Source organism: Epinephelus moara, chromosome 6 (genome assembly GCF_006386435.1).
Source record: "Epinephelus moara isolate mb chromosome 6, YSFRI_EMoa_1.0, whole genome shotgun sequence".
NCBI lineage: Eukaryota > Metazoa > Chordata > Actinopteri > Perciformes > Serranidae > Epinephelus > Epinephelus moara.
In genome coordinates this window covers 30,728,019-30,743,864 of record NC_065511.1, presented here as the reverse complement: position 1 = coordinate 30,743,864, position 15,846 = coordinate 30,728,019, and the positions used below count along the sequence as shown (strand labels likewise).

At 37.4% G+C, this 15,846-nt stretch overlaps 2 protein-coding genes across 23 annotated transcripts in view; one reads left to right on the top strand and one right to left on the bottom strand.

Moving 5' to 3' along the window:
• LOC126392184 (uncharacterized) overlaps positions 1–3,131 on the top strand; it is a 10,816-nt gene extending 7,685 nt beyond the window's left edge. The window contains exons 2-3 of one of the 2 annotated variants that reach the window (XR_007570151.1): positions 2,716–2,888; positions 2,999–3,131. The gene's annotated coding sequence lies outside the window, so the exon portion shown is untranslated. Of the gene's footprint in view, positions 1–2,715; positions 2,889–2,998 lie in introns of those variants that run through there. The other variant, XM_050047468.1, reaches the window with a different exon arrangement.
• Positions 1–15,846, bottom strand: part of LOC126392119 (uncharacterized) — a 65,719-nt gene that overhangs the window by 42,001 nt on the left and 7,872 nt on the right. For 6 of the 21 annotated variants that reach the window (XM_050047314.1, XM_050047315.1, XM_050047316.1 and 3 more), the window contains exons 7-15: positions 13,959–14,002; positions 13,484–13,772; positions 13,139–13,167; positions 11,514–11,799; positions 11,105–11,148; positions 9,541–9,817; positions 8,879–8,907; positions 7,639–7,924; positions 7,124–7,152 (exon numbers count right to left, since the gene is read on the bottom strand). In XM_050047314.1, the coding sequence (XP_049903271.1) occupies positions 7,124–7,152; positions 7,639–7,924; positions 8,879–8,907; positions 9,541–9,817; positions 11,105–11,148; positions 11,514–11,799; positions 13,139–13,167; positions 13,484–13,772; positions 13,959–14,002 (1,313 nt within the window). Of the gene's footprint in view, positions 1–634; positions 668–746; positions 780–929; positions 1,060–2,333; positions 2,463–2,613; positions 2,865–2,990; positions 3,206–4,803; positions 4,878–5,054; positions 5,099–6,446; positions 6,724–7,123; positions 7,153–7,638; positions 7,925–8,878; positions 8,908–9,540; positions 9,818–11,104; positions 11,149–11,513; positions 11,800–13,138; positions 13,168–13,483; positions 13,773–13,958; positions 14,003–15,846 lie in introns of all 21 variants that reach the window. The other 15 variants (XR_007570148.1, XM_050047319.1, XM_050047318.1 and 12 more) reach the window with 12 other exon arrangements.

Sequence of the window (15,846 nt, the reverse complement as noted above, 5' to 3'; positions counted from 1 at the left end):
GGCCTACACAAGCCTATCCTGACAGATTCTCCTGACATTACCAAGTATCAGAAATAGAGGATAAACACATTGTCGCTGTCTGTGACTAAGTGTCAGTACTGTACAGAGACAGAACATAAAAAGGAGAGGGCTCAGAGATTAGTGAGCAAAGCTGTAGCACTACACGGTTAAGCTCTGAGAATATGCATTTGGACTTGTGTTAGCGGTTTTGTTGAGTTGCTTATTAGCAAAATGCTTTGAGTAATTTAAGTTAGTTATTGGAAAGACAGTGGGAGGAGTGAAGTAGTAATGCGCTGCCGTGGACAATGTGAAAAATACAACCCTGATTCTGAAAAAGTTTGTAAGCCCTGTAAAATGTAATGAAAACAGAATGCAATTATTTGTGAATCTTTTGTGAACGATATTCAACTGAATACAGGACAGAGACAAGAAAATAAATATTCGAACTGGTAAACTGTATTGTATTTTAAATAAACACTCCTGACTTTGATGCAATGCAAAAAATCACAATGCAAAAAATTTCACTTTGTGTTTACTGTGAACACATCACAGCGCAGCAGACAGACAGACAGACAAAACAGAGTGAAATGTAAAGTGCAATTCTTCTTAACACAAATCATTTAAAATATTTTACCTTGTAAAGGACCAGTGCTGCTTTGGTAGTCATCTGTAAAGATAAACCAGAGATAAGGAAATATGAATATNAGTGCAATTCTTCTTAACACAAATCATTTAAAATATTTTACCTTGTAAAGGACCAGTGCTGCTTTGGTAGTCATCTGTAAAGATAAACCAGAGATAAGGAAATATGAATATGTAGCTGATTTACTGCCTTTTATCAATAGATGTCTGCTTCAATAATGATGTTCAATAAAATCCATGTGGTACTCAGACTGTATTTAAATTCTTGTGGTATTATTAAAACTGACCTTTTCGAACTGTACAGGTCCACACTGGTTGATGATCATTTACTTGTTCAAGCTTGAGCTTGAAAACTTTGTCTGGATTTTCAATGAACACTTCAAAGAAATTTATGTTTTTATGTCTGAGCTTTATTGTCTGTAAAAAAAGAAAAAAAGAAAAAGATATGGTGATGGTGATATTTTTGAGCCAATAATCTTCTTTTTTTTTACTTCACTGCATTTGCCTTTTTTACCTTCATTACAACAAATACAACATTAATTCAATCTAGTGTAGGAGGAGAGCACACAAGGAACACCTCAAATGCAAACCAGGAAGCCCATCTCCGCCTGAACTAAAGCACTATTGATTTTTCAAAAATGAATTTTTTATTTGTTTGTTAAAGTACTTAAAGGATATGGCCACTTTAGAATGAAAATACAGACAGTACTTACTGACCCTCATGCCGACAAGAAGTCCAGTGTAGTTTTTTGATCCACAAAACTCGTTTGGGGTATCGGAGGATAACAGCTAGCCGGAATAACAGCTACACTTGAAGTGCAACTCTGCTAATGCATTTCAAAAACGTCAGAACGGCTCGTCCGTCGTAATCCAAGTGCCCTGAAGCTGCAGCATGCAAAACTGACTTGAAAAGACGTAATTTACTCCACTTTTATAGCATCATTTCTCACCGTGGTCAGTTAGCCTGCCCTGCAGGCTGTTGTGTTTACATGTCAACTCGTGCGCCAGGGCACTTGGATTATGATGGACGAGTCGTTCTGATGTTTTTGAAATGCATTAGCGGAGTTTTATTACATTTTCAAAATGTGGGTTCCGTGCACTTCAAGTGTAGCTGTTATTCCGGCTAGCTGTTATCCTCCGATACCCTGAACGAGTTTTGTGGATTAAAAAACTACACTGGACTTCTTGTTGGCATGAGGGTCAGTAAGTACTGTCTGTATTTTCATTCTAAATTGGCCATATCCTTTAAGTGGAGATTTTCAGTACCCTACCGATCACTTCATGTCATGCTTGTTGTGCCTCTTTTGCTTCCGCAATGCCTGCATGCTATTTAAAATCTCCACACTCGAGCAGCATGATGCCCCCGTCATTAGGTTCTGTATAAAAATGCAAAGGCGGCATAAAGAAGGAACTTTGTAGCGGCCCAACGCCACAATCTTTGTATATAAAAAGCTTTTAAGACGTCATTGCTTTCTGGAAAACACAACTTATGAGTAGTGTCACAGTTTGTTTATAAGTAATAAATAAAAATGTTTTAGGACATTTCAATGTCTTTAACTAGACTGTTTCAATGTGAATTTCTCATGAGACCAGAATCAAAACATTTAACTAAATTTGGATCATTTTGTAATGATTTTTCATTTCAAATCACAAAACATAGAGCAGTTATTCTTAAATGGTTTAAAACATACTTCAGGACAAATGTCTGCACTTTCCAAATCTGCTGTTAGGATGAAACGATCTCGCATTTTCAGGGACTTCTCTGGATGTGGCTTTTGGATAATTTTGTATCCACGGGATAACTCCCTCTTGTCCATTTCCTGTAAAAACACACCAAACTCTTAACACAAAGTTGCTACAAGGTTGATGCAGAAAACATTGTCATCTGTGTTGTTTATTAATGAAGTTATTGACTGTGCCATTCTGTGTCTTATTATGATTGGTATTGACGACAGTAAGTTATGAAATAACCTGTTGTAGACCCGGATCACATGGGATCAGATAAACATGGAGAGTGAGGAATGCTGTGTTGGTCTTGTATATCAACACATTACAGCGTATTTTCACCAACAGGCCAGCTTTCATCAGGACCGCTCTTGGAGAGAAAACTGGTTCAGACAGCTTGACATGGGACGATGTGACCTCAGACACTTTTTCCACGACATCTCCACAGTCATCTATGTGTAGGACTGCAAACTTGTCTAATATTGTAGGGTTGTCATCTGCACAAAATAAAAGCAGACACAGTAAGTGAAGAGAAAAGGATTGCGTCAGTTTTTGTACACATGCTATAAGATATGAATAGAAAAGTTTGTTTTTATTTTATTATTTTCTTTATGTCCACTTACCTATGCAGATCCAGTGTGGCAGGTACACTACATCTAACTTCCCAGCAATGACTGTGATGTCCATCAGGGGACCTGCAGCCATGTACTGCATGCTTTCTATCCTCTCCAAGTATCCACTCGAAGAGCAAAACTGGTACTTAAAGCTGACCTTTTCCTTACAGACCCAACGCAAGCCGGAGACACTGCATTCAAAGTTTCCTGCTTCAGACTGTAGGCTAAATGTGAATGAAAAGAAAACAAGCGAGTTTGTGTCTATGCACAAAAATACTGTATTAGGGTCACAAAGGAATAAACGTAAAACTCATGCGTATTAGCCTTCAGTTCATTTGGTGTTAAATCTATTGCCACTATAATTGTTTTATTGCATTAGTCACCAGTAACAGCACAGAGAGATTTTAGATTCCCTTCTGTGAAACCAAGCTTGAAGGTTTCATCCTATCTACAGGCAGCCTTGTCACTCACAGCAGCCACGCCCTTGATCATGTGTAATTATAAACCTTAATTTTTTTTTTACAGGGGTGTGTTATTTAAAAGCTCACCAGAACATTTTTGTACCAGGCTGTAAACATATTTATTTCTGCTGATAAGTTGGGCATTTTAACATGGGGATCTATGAGGATTAACTCCCTTTTGGGGCCAATCTCAAGTGGCCATTTGAGGACCTGCAGTTTTTGGCACCTCTGTGTTAATCTCTATAAACAAATTCTGCATATATGTATACAGAATCTGCAGGCAATGGGACAGATTTTGGTATCAGAAGTGTTCTGGTTTCTGTTTGTAGTCCGTTTGTAGTCCAAGTAGTATTGACCAAAGTCTGATCTATAATGAGACAGTGACCAATATATGTGGGTCTATCATATTAGACACAATGAACAAAAGCTGAAATTAGCACAACAGATGGATTGGTGTGCGAATAAGTCACTATGATGGACACAAAGTAATACACTGGGGCTAGAGGACCCATCTGCTGGTTTCCAGTATACAACAGCACTAGAGAGAGTTATGCACAAGACGGTGTGCAGGTGTTGCTCTACCACTGTAGGGGACATGAATGGAACAACATACAAAACATAGTAACGCACATTCGATGGCGTCACCTAGATGTGTCAATCACCAGGATGAGGAACAAACAAACCAGAGTTATCAAATTATCTGCATTCATCTGCAGATATAGAGATTAGCTGAAATGATGGGTGCACAGAGGAAGAAGTCTTGATTTGGATATCAGCTTGCTATACCGGATAATAGGAGTGGGGGAAAAATCCATTCAGCACAGTATCGCAATATTTTTGTGTGGCAATGTTGTATCGTCACACAGTGCCAAGTATTGATATTTTTTTATTATATAAATCATTAATATTACAAATGAGCTTTTGGTAGTCTACAAGAATAATAGGATCATTGTTATAGATACATTTCGCTTCTGCAAAAAAAGTGGCTGAAGTGAGATGAACACACTCAAAACTTTATCTCATTAGATAAAATAGATGTTGACAAAGTTTTTCTTTGGGGACATAATTTACAGTTGAAAAAAGCTAATAAATCGCAATATGTTTTATCACAATACTCAGCATATGGCAACATATTTATTATCGCAATAATATTGTATCGTGACTTAAGTATCCTGATACTATCATATCGTGGATGCTCTGGTGATTCCCACCCCTACCGAATAAGCCCAAAATATGGGCTTCGCCCCCAGAGGCTCATTGTCATCAGTCTGGTTCCCGACATTGCTTCAGCATGGGCTTCATTTTTCAGCCCCAAACAATGACGCTTAGCTGTGATGGAACATTTAGGATCTTATATTTACCTGTAAGTTGAAGCCTTGTCTGCATCTGTACTGTTCACTTCAGGTTCAACTTCAGTCCAGTCACTGGAGTCCTGCTGTAGAGGACAGTCATTTTTACAAAGAAGTGAAGATGTGTCTTAGTAACATCACATTAACTGATAAAATAAATGACTGAATGACAAATAAACTCACCTGAAGAATAGCTAATGGGGATCCTAATAAACTAAACTAAACTAAACTAAACAAATGAATGAATGAATGTAAGGAATTACCATAATGCTTCCACAGCCCTCAAGCTCCAAGCTTCTTGAAGGCCCTTGTGAAGACACAGAAGATTAAAACTACATGTTAAGTTGATAATTAAAAGCACATAACTTTGCATTCGTTTTGCATCATATGCTAGATAGTGCTGCTCAAACATGAGAGCAATATGTAACAGTAGGTTAGGATTGTAATGTACAGTAATGGGTGTTGATGTTGCAGTCATTCAGTGTGTTTACGTGCACTGTAGTAACCAGGTTACTGTTAAGCTGTGTATACAGGCAGCAGGTCAGTCATCAGATTTATCCCCAACTTCCAACCTTATTTGGGAACGATGGCTTTCTTTAATTATTATTTAGATATTTTTTCGTTGCATTTTTTGCCTTTATTGGACAGATGACAGTGTGCAGGCAGACTGGAAGTCTGGGACAGTGAGAGAGGGGATGACAGGACATAAAGGTCCAACAGATGGAATCAAACTGTGGATGTTGTGGTTACATTGCATGCTGTAACCATTTGGCCATCAAGATGCTCCAGCTTCCTTCTTTTTATTGCAGTGGGGATAGAAAATGATGTGTTGGTCCTGACTGTGTTTTTGTTTTGTTTTTTTTTGTTTTGTTTTGTGTCCATGTTGGAGCAAACTGTCAGTGCAGTAAGTGACAGACTGACGGCCTCATCTGCTTTCTGTGTAGCGTTCTGTGTTCCACCTCATTGACTGATGAAAATGGATTTGTCATCGTGATGTTGAGGGGCTGGCCTTATGTAATTCTAGTCTGTGTGCTCATCTGCCCTCTGCCAACTTATGCAGGACATCAGCTGCACTGGCCCTGGGTCAGTGCTGCCTTGCAGCTAGAGAGAATATGTCTCAAGCTTGGTTTTTGGGTGTCGCAAAGATGGCAGTTCAGATTTCTGGGACTTGGGAAGCTACTGTATGTAGACCTGATGAGTGAGCTCAATCTTGCCTGTATCCTAAACATATTGTCTCAAGTTATAGCCCTGTTGGTGACTGCCTCCCAAGTTGTGCAGCTCCCTTGTTGCTGTGCGTCTCTTCCTCCATGTTGGCCACTTCTTCACCTCCCTGGCATTCTGCACAGATGGATTTCTAAGGTCAAACACCAAACTAACTTCTCCTGCCTGTGGTCAGTTGCTACATTAGGCATTAGTATAAGCATCACGCATCAATTTCCCTGGGAGGTAGTTATGGCTGATCATCCTCAGTAATGTAATGAAAAGTAATGAATGTGGTGTTATTGCATCGCTGTCTGCTCCCTCATTTTTTCATATCTCACATTACAGTTTGAAACCAAGCAGATTTACCTTGTTACTATGAATATGGAAATCTATTAGACGTGTTTGGAATATATGATTGTGTAATGTGGCAGTTTTTGTCTTCTTCATCTTACCTTTGAGTCCTGAGCTGGGTTCTGACAGCATCTCCACCAGATCAGCCCTGTTCATTTTCTTCAAAACTTTGCTGGTCACCTCCACAGACTGTTGGCCGTAGATCTTCACCATCAGCTCCACTATTTCAGCTCTGTCTGCCATCTCCACTAGGTCTCTTATGATTTTTGTGAGATCTGTCTCCATTTTAGTGTACTGCTTGAATTTCTCGAGCTCCCCGGGACTTAGATCTTCCAGTGTTTCTAAAAGCTTCTCCATTAGTGGTGTCTTGGTGACTTCCTGATGGGTACAAAGTAGTTAGAGGACATTTATGTCATATCTCCACTGTAGTGATGATGCATTAATTTATCTGGATCAATAAAATCAGTTAAGTCAAGAGAGTATTGTAACAGCTAATGATGACATTAAGGCACAATGATACACCAAATTATTTATTTATGAACTAGTTATCAGTAATTTGTTTTACTGACTGTCTCTTACCCTCTCTCTGTCACTGTGCTACCATAACTAGTAATGATCCACCTCATCACATGTTCTCATTGCTTCTACATCAGATGTGATGTTTCTGGTTTAAAAACATTTTCCACCTCTTTAGTGTCAACATAAGGATCATTTTCAAACTGTAAAAATTAAATGAAAGGTGTGTTGTGTAAAATGTGTCTGATGTGACATCACTCACTTTCTGGAGCGGTTCAGACTGATGTACCTCTGAAGAAAATGAAAACAGAAAATGATCCATGAGTGATTCAAACAACTATACTGTGACTATAAACAGCTTTAGTCAGATTTAGTTGCTTTTGATTAAAAATAATATTAAGGATTAGACGCAAACTAACACTAATTTGGGCTCAGATCTGATCTAAAATCAATCAGGGAGATTTGTGGGACACCATAAACCATTGACACCCATTAAATCTAAAGGACTCCAATATAATATAATAATTCTTCATTTTTGATTAAATAAAGTTTGAACCCAGTTTTACTATGAATTGTTCAATAGTAAACAAGTAAATAAAGCTTTATTTGTACAGCATTTTTAAAACACAGCTACAAAGTGCTTCACACACACACACACACACACACACACACACACACACACACAAGCACACGAAAAATATTAAGTAAAAAAATCAAGTAAACATTTATGAGACATATGATTGTGTAGTGTTGCAGTTTTTGTCTTCTTCATCTTACCTTTGAGTCCTGAGCTGGATTTTGACAACCTCTCTGCGAGATCTCTCCTGTTCATCTTCATTAAAACCTCCCTTGTCACCTCCACAGACAGTTGGCCGTCGAAATCCACCATCAGCTTCAACATGCCAATTCTGCTTGCTGTCTCCAATCTCTGTGTGGAGATTTTTGGGAGGCTTTTCTTCATTCTGCTGCACTGTAGGACATGCTTGAAGTACCTGAGCTCCCACTCGCTTAGATCTTCCAGTGTTTCCAAAAGTTTCTCCATTAGTGGTGTCATGGTGACTTCCTGATGGATAGAAAGTAGTCGGAGAACATTTATGTCATAGCTCCACTGTAGTAACAATACATTAATTTATTTGTAACAACTAATATTAACCACATAAGGCAAAATGATAAATTAGTGAGATTGAATTTTAAACAAAGACCTTCCATGTGTTCATTTCTGTAGCTTCATCACAATACAGTGGCCCTCATTTACAAAATAAACGTATGACAGAAACCTGGGCATTCAGTCATTTCCACGCAAAAGTTTGCATTGATCAATGTGGACGTGAGCGGAGGCTACGATCAAATCTCACATCACGTCTCAACTCACGCACAGTAAATCAAGCTGAGTTGGATCATTTTTATTAGATCATATTATGAAGGGCATATTAAGTATTTGCAGCCACAGTAATAACTTAAAAATGTAACGCTGCCAAATGGACGCAGTCTCTCTATCATAGCTCGCAGTTGCCTGGCTCTGTGTTACTGACCAAAGGCTGAACACCACTGGTGCCCGGCTCTAATTTATCTAAAACTCTTTTTTTAGCTGTATTATGTCTCTCCGTGTCGTAAACTAAACCAATATGTATTATATTTAAATGACGCTTGATCATTTGAATCAGCAAGACACGAACATTTTCAAAACGTGAACCCTATTTTAGATGATTTCTGTGTTTGGTTCTGTGCTGGTTTGTACATTAGATTGATAAATGAGGGCCAGTGTGATCCATTTAATGCTATAAACTGGTTATCAGTAACTGTGCTTTAATGACTGTCTCTAACTCTCTCTCTGTGCAACCAAAAGCAGGAACGATCCACCTGATCACATGTTCTCATTGCTTTTACAGCAGATGTGATGTTTCTGGTTTACAAACGTTTTCCACCTCTTTACTGTTAAGATGAGGATCATTTTCAATCTGTAAAAATTCAAAGAAAGCTGTGTTCTGTAAAATGTGTCTGATGTGATATTACTCACTTTCTGGAGCAGTTCAGATGGCTGTTTCTCTGAAGAGAAGGAAAAAAAGAATGACTCTTCACAGATTCAGAATCAGACTATAAACAACTTAAGTCAGATTTAGTTGCTTTTGAATTAAAAACCTAATGGAGGATTAATCGCAAAATATCACTAGAATGGACTTGGATTTGACATCATTAAAACAGAATGAGAGAGGTTGGACACCATATCATTAACACCCATTAAATCTAAAGGACTCCAATACAAAAGTCCTGCAACAAACACTACTTTTATAAAGATTATAATGTCTGGAATGTATCAAAATATGTAATTTACAAAGCTGTCAAATTAAGATATTCAGTGTCAGAAGTGTTGATTCAAGTTCAGTTGCTTTTAAAGAAAATAAAATACAAAGAATTCACTGCTGCAAAACTGACAGTAAAATCTACTTAGTCATGACATCATGAAAATCAAAGAGGTTGAATTCAACTCAGTGATTTCTGCAGTCCAAGTAATAAATGTGGTGTGGTTGTGTCGCTGTCTGCTTTCTAATTTTTCAGATTTCTTATTGATTAAATAAAGTTTGAATGCAGCTTCACTATGAAATCTAAAATGTATTTATTAAACATTTCTGAGAAACATATGATTGTGTAATGTGGCAGTTTTTGTCTTTTTTCTCTGACCTTTGATTCTTGAGCTGATGATTGACAACCTCTTTACTAGATCAGTCCTGTCCATGTCCATGAAAACCTCTGTGGTCACCTCCACAGACTGCTGGCCACAGGTCTGGACCATCAGATCCACCAGTGTGTCTGTACTGTCTGCCCCCTGTAGTCCGCTCAATGAGACGTGTGGAAGACCCTTCTGGAACTGCGTGAACCGCAGCAACCACTTGAATTTCTCGATTTCCTTCTTACTCAAATCTTTCAGTGTTTCCAAAAGAATCAGTTTCACAGCTGCCTGAAAGATTTAAAGGATGCATTAAGCACATGTGTCAATTCTGAACTGGCATTATAAAACATCTATTTCTTTGCATTTCATCAGTGTCAGTATTTTAGACCTGGATCTTTTAAGACTTTCTCTGTATGATCACTCAAGACAAAGATACAGTTGGTAATAAACTTTCTCTGTATGATCACTCAAGACAAAGATACAGTTGGTAATAAATATTCTGTTGATTATGTTTCCCTCTTTTTCTTTACAAACACATTTTTTTTATGTCTATTCATTACTTCAGCAGCATCAAAGCAAAAGATGATTCCCTTCATACTTTTACCCTTTAATACCTGTAAACTGATTACTACCACCTGATCTAACATAACATTGTTTCTGTAACTCAAAGAAACTTTTTACTCTACTTGAAAGTAAGTATTTTATTTTCATAGTTAAAAATCTGAATAAGATAACTTATCAAATAATAGATATTTAGATATGCATTGTCTTCATCACCCACTGGTTTGTACACTGCTGTTTTGAAGCCTTGAGTTTGACATTTCAGGTGTTGCCAAATTGTCTTTTTGGAGTCAGAAATGACCACATTTGGATGAGAGGGTGGAGCTGTGGAAAAGTGAGGGATGGATCTAAATTACAGACTACAGCAACGCATCGCACCCAGCCTGTCACTCAAGCCACCCCATCGTTAAACATGCGCAACTTTAAGCCTAAAAAAAAAAAAAAAGTAAATAAGTGAGTTCCAAAAAATCCATCCCCCATACAATTGTCGTGAATGTTGAAATTAGCTACAGAGACCAAAACTGTTTTTTTTGTGTGTCAGGCTGTAAACATGTTTATTTCTGCTGTAACGTTGGCTTCAATTCTCAGCCCCGGAGGTTGCTGGTTGATATTTTGCATCTAACTGGATGAATTCAGGGTTTATTTCAACCGAGAGGGTTTTTGTGAGACTTATTTTGTGCCTATTGTCAGACACTCGTAATCAACAATCTGAGCCTGTCAGTGGCAAAAACAAGCACTTACAGTGGATGTAAATCGACAGTTGCTTTTGCCACTGTTGTCTGCAGCGGTCTCGCTCAATACCGAACCACTTTCAAAAATTGTTGTTTCCATTAGTCACTTAAAGGAAAATTAGGGTCCAGGTCAGAAAACACAGAAGTTACCCTTCGACTGTGAGAACCATCAAGATTAAAACCTTTGGTTTGATTTGTATCATCATTCATGATGTTCAGGATGAGGATGGTTTTCAACCTGCATCTACTGAATGAAAGCTGTAATGTATAAAGTCAGACTCACTTTCTTCAACACTGCAGGTACATGTTCATCCACTGAGTGTGCCTCTGCAGAGAAAAGACATTTAAAATGACTCAGAGGATTAAACTCTAACCTAACAGAGAAAGTATGATCGACTTTAAAAAGACTCAGGTAACTCAAAAGTAAACATAACAAATTCACAATATCATAAACACTTTCACAGTCGAAAGCAATCCAACACAGAAGTCCTGCAACAATTACTTAACTCATTAAAATTATAACACTTTGTGTGCCTGTTATTGATTTAGTTATGATTCAATTGACGATTTATTGATCCCTGCTTTGTTTTATTTCTTCACATTTGTGATGATAGAGTGTGTACACAAGCAGATTTACCATTTCTAAATTATGAATCATAAAATGTATGTAATATGACAGTTTTTTGTCTTACCTTCGAGTTCTGAGCTGGGCTTTGACAACCTCTGCATCAGATCAATCCTGTTCATTTTCTTTACAACCTCCCTGGTTAATGGCACAGACTGTTGGCTGTAGGTCTGCAACATCACATCCACCATTTCTGCTCTGTCGTTTGTGAGGCCAAACTCCGGTGAGACATCTGGGAGGTCCTTCTGGGAGACAATCCACTCCAGAGACCACTTAAATTTCTTGAGCTCCTTGTCACTCAAATCATTCAGAGTTTCCAAAAGCAGCTGTTTAACAGCTGCCATTGTTGCTACCTGAAATAATCAATACATTTATAGGACATATATTTAATCCACTGGGACAATTACAAATGTGTTTCTTTGCACCACATCAGTGTTCATGGAGATGTGAGTGTTACTGGCAGATAACATGGCATATTGATCATTTGGTGACTGCTGTTGTATTAAGTACAGTTGGCTCAGTTGTTTTTTATAGATTGGTGTATTTGCACATATTTGTGTTTTAGTATATTTTGCTTTCTTTTTCAAGAAACACAAACTACAAATCAAAAGATGATTCCCCTTTTCCTTCTTCCTTTTAATTCTGATGAACTTGTTAATTGTTTTTCCTTTAATTTACAGGCTTTTCACAAAAAATGAAATGAGTCACAGTGGCTCAAAAAGAATATTTATATTTTTTATGTTCTATATTTTGTTTAATGCTTTTATGAAAAATGTTAAAAGAATTGAAAAAAAAAATTGATGTTTCTTTTGGATAAAGTTCTCTTCACTGTTGTTGGGATTCACTAGACGGTAGATGATTTGTCATTTGTTCAAATCTAAACTGGACATGTAAAGGCTATTTCCTCTGGGTCTTGCCATCTGAAATGGTAAGATACCTCATGTTCACTGTTCTTCAAACAAAGGAAAGCCATTTGGCCCTTATCTCCACAGGATGCCTCATTCTCACACTTAAGTGAGAGACCAGTTTACAAACCTGATAGGGCACTACTGATAAAGGGATATGTCACTCTGTGATGTCACCAAGGAAACTTTGGAAAAGTCCTGCTCTCTCCTAATGCCATTACAGCCCTGTTCAGCATCTCTCACTTGCCTTTGCCTAAGCTTGGAGCAGATCTTGTAGCTTTTGTAACATTATTGGCTAGACATCCACTACTAATGAGATGGAAATGACCAACACTGCCTTCCAACACTTTGTGGATAAAAGAGATTCTCAGAAAGAAAATGACTTTTCCACTTATCCCTGAATAATAACCTACTGAATCTTATCTATTTTTGTACCCATATCTTTACTTTTACCCTGACTTTTCGAGCAAGTTTATTGTTTAATGTAACAAGTGTAATATGACCAATGACCAGTATGACCAAACTGAAAGTTTTGTTTGTTTGTTTTTATTCTGTGTGGGTTCTAAGTTTTTGTTTGTTTGTTGGTTGGTTTTCTTTTGTTCTGCACAACTATTACATCGAGCCGTCATTCACAAGTGCTTTAACACCATTATAAATTTATATGTAAAAAAAAAAATATCAGTAAACAAAGTTCATAGAAAATGTTCAAGACGATGATGATTTTTAACCTGCATCTATTTAATGAAAGCTGTTTTGTATAAAGTCAGACAGGTGTGACATTACTCACTTTCTGGATCAGTGCAGATTGGTGTTCATCTGAGGAGAAAAGCAGCAAAAGTTGTGAGTGACTGATCAAACATCTACCAATAAACATTGTTATCAGGCCATTCTGCTTTGTAAAAAAAATTAAATTGGTAATATTACACTGAAACCAGCTCAACAGTCATTTTTGCCCCCTCTGCCTAAATACTTTCATATTTCATATTAGCCATGAAATATATTTTCTATCAAGAGAGTGATTCTTATTTTCTCTACATCATAAATCTTAATATTTATAATTGAAGGAGAAGAAAACATGGTTTATAAACTAAAGACACATGTTAAAGACCAGTTTTGTTCTTCATTTTCTTACTTTTGGGTCCTTTGCTGCTGTCTGACAGCCTCTGCACTAGATCAGTCCTCTTCATCTTCTCTAAAACCTCTTTGGTCGTCTCCACAGACTGTTGGCCATAGGTCTGCACCATTAAAAACACTGTGACCTGCCAGTCTTCTATCTCCAGCAGTATCAATGGGATGAGTGAGATGCATCTATCGAAGTCAGTCTGACTCAGGAGGATGTCCCTGAACTTCCTGAGCTTCCTATCACTCAAACTAGCCAGTGTTTCCAAAAGCAGCTCTATGACAGATGTCATCATCTCCACCTGGTAAATTCAAAGGAAATGTTCATGGGGTAAAAGTGCAATTTGTCAGCAGGGATGATTACAGATTTTTCTTTAGAGATGTGGATGAGGTAAGAGTTCATCAGTTATATCACATAAAGTAATGATACAATTCATAGTATTTGTCCAACTGATCATACAATGTTGGACAGAAGTGACATTACTCACCATCTGGACCAATGCAGGACAATGTTCATCCATACAGTGTTTCTCTGAGGACAAAGGAAATATGAATGAATGATTGATTTAACATCAGGCTTTATAATCAGACAATGTCTAACTATTACAATTCTAATATCAAGGACTTCAGTCAAATCAAAGCTTCACAAAGAGACAACTCAATGAATTAATGTGAAATCATGAAGACAACATTTGGCAAATTCCTGGGCAACATGGACAAAAATTGATATGTCGGTATTTACAGGCTGATTGGCAATACACAATATATATCTCAGTATTTTCTATAAAATGGGCTACATGTTCAGTTACAGGTCAAAGCCACATTTGAGATGCCACAAGCAGTTCTATAAAAACAGACTGCGATAAAAATTAAATGCAAAGACAGGGATTTTATTTTCAAAACACGAGTCGGCGGCAGGGTTTCTGTGAAGTGCTGTAAAGTTTAGTTGGTTAAAAACACAGCGACAATCTCAAACCCAAGTACACAAATCGGCGTCACTTTAACTCGCAGCATTCACAGACAAAGCACTTTTTATCTGGATACATTTTCCCCACAAATACAACATGCTAATGTTTTTAGCACAAGCCTATGGCATTTTACATTGTATAAAATAGCCTAGCAGCCAGCGAAATTTTCCTCTACTCATATGAAGCCAGGGACAACAGCAACATTTAACAAAGGCAACATTACAAAATTCGGCTCCATTACAACTCACAAGGCTCAATGACAAAACAACTGACCTATACTAAACAAGTTTTCCACACAAATACAACATGCTAACATTATTAGCACAAGCCTATGGCATTTTACACTGTATAAATTAGCCTAGTGAATACCGGATATTTCCTCTGCTCATATGACGCCAGGACAAATCACACACGAGACTTGTGTGGAGGCTTTATTGTCTTCACATTTTATTGTTTCTTATCTGCGAAATTAAAGAAAATAAAAGCTTTTTTTTTTCCACTGAAGGAAATGGTTTCAGCTTACAAAGATAGACAGGAGGTCTGCATCGCTGCGACGTGAGGTTACATATCTCGGGAGGTGCCAAGTGGCAACCTAAAAGGTTAAAAGTAATGTTAATGTTAGGCTTGAGTAGAAATCAGTTATGTTACGTTAAAATGTTGCAGACTGTGTGCAGTTACAATAAGCTGTATGTGTGTAACTTAAAAATATTAATGGCACGTTTAGCATGGTTCAAGAAATAACTTTATTTTAGCAAGATGCTGTGTCTTTGGTTAAGTTGGAGTTAGATGTAGAGGGTGTATGGCAAGTAAACATCAAATTTGACGATCCATAAACCCAAACTTGGTTATTTCATTAATATAATTGCGAAAACAGGCGACTGATTGTGCTCGGCTGTAGACTGAAACATCGACATATTATGTTTGCAGCTTGTCTGCTGCATTCAGTGCTTTTACATCATCTGTAACACTTACTAAACCTAATCGTGTGTTACATAAGTGAGTGTGCTATTACAAAACCATGCATTTGACTGTCACATATGAAAAATAAGTGATAATGCAACAGAGAATATGAGGACCACCACCTCTTCAAAGCTAAAATAAAGTGGTGACCTGTTTTTCATTAAGAAATTTAAGTTGTAATGTTTTCATGAAAAAAAAAAAAAAACAGTCTGTGAGGGAGGTAACCTAACACATACAGTGGTGTGAAAAAGTGTTTGCCCCCTTCCTGATTTCTTACTTTTTTGCATGTTTTCCACACTTAAATGTTTCAGATCATCAAACAAATTTAAACATTAGTCAAAGATAACACAAGTAAACACAAAATGCAGTTATTAAATGAAGGGTTTTATTAATGAGGAAGAAAAAAATCCAAAGCTACATGGCCCTGTGTGAAAAAGTGTTTGCCCCC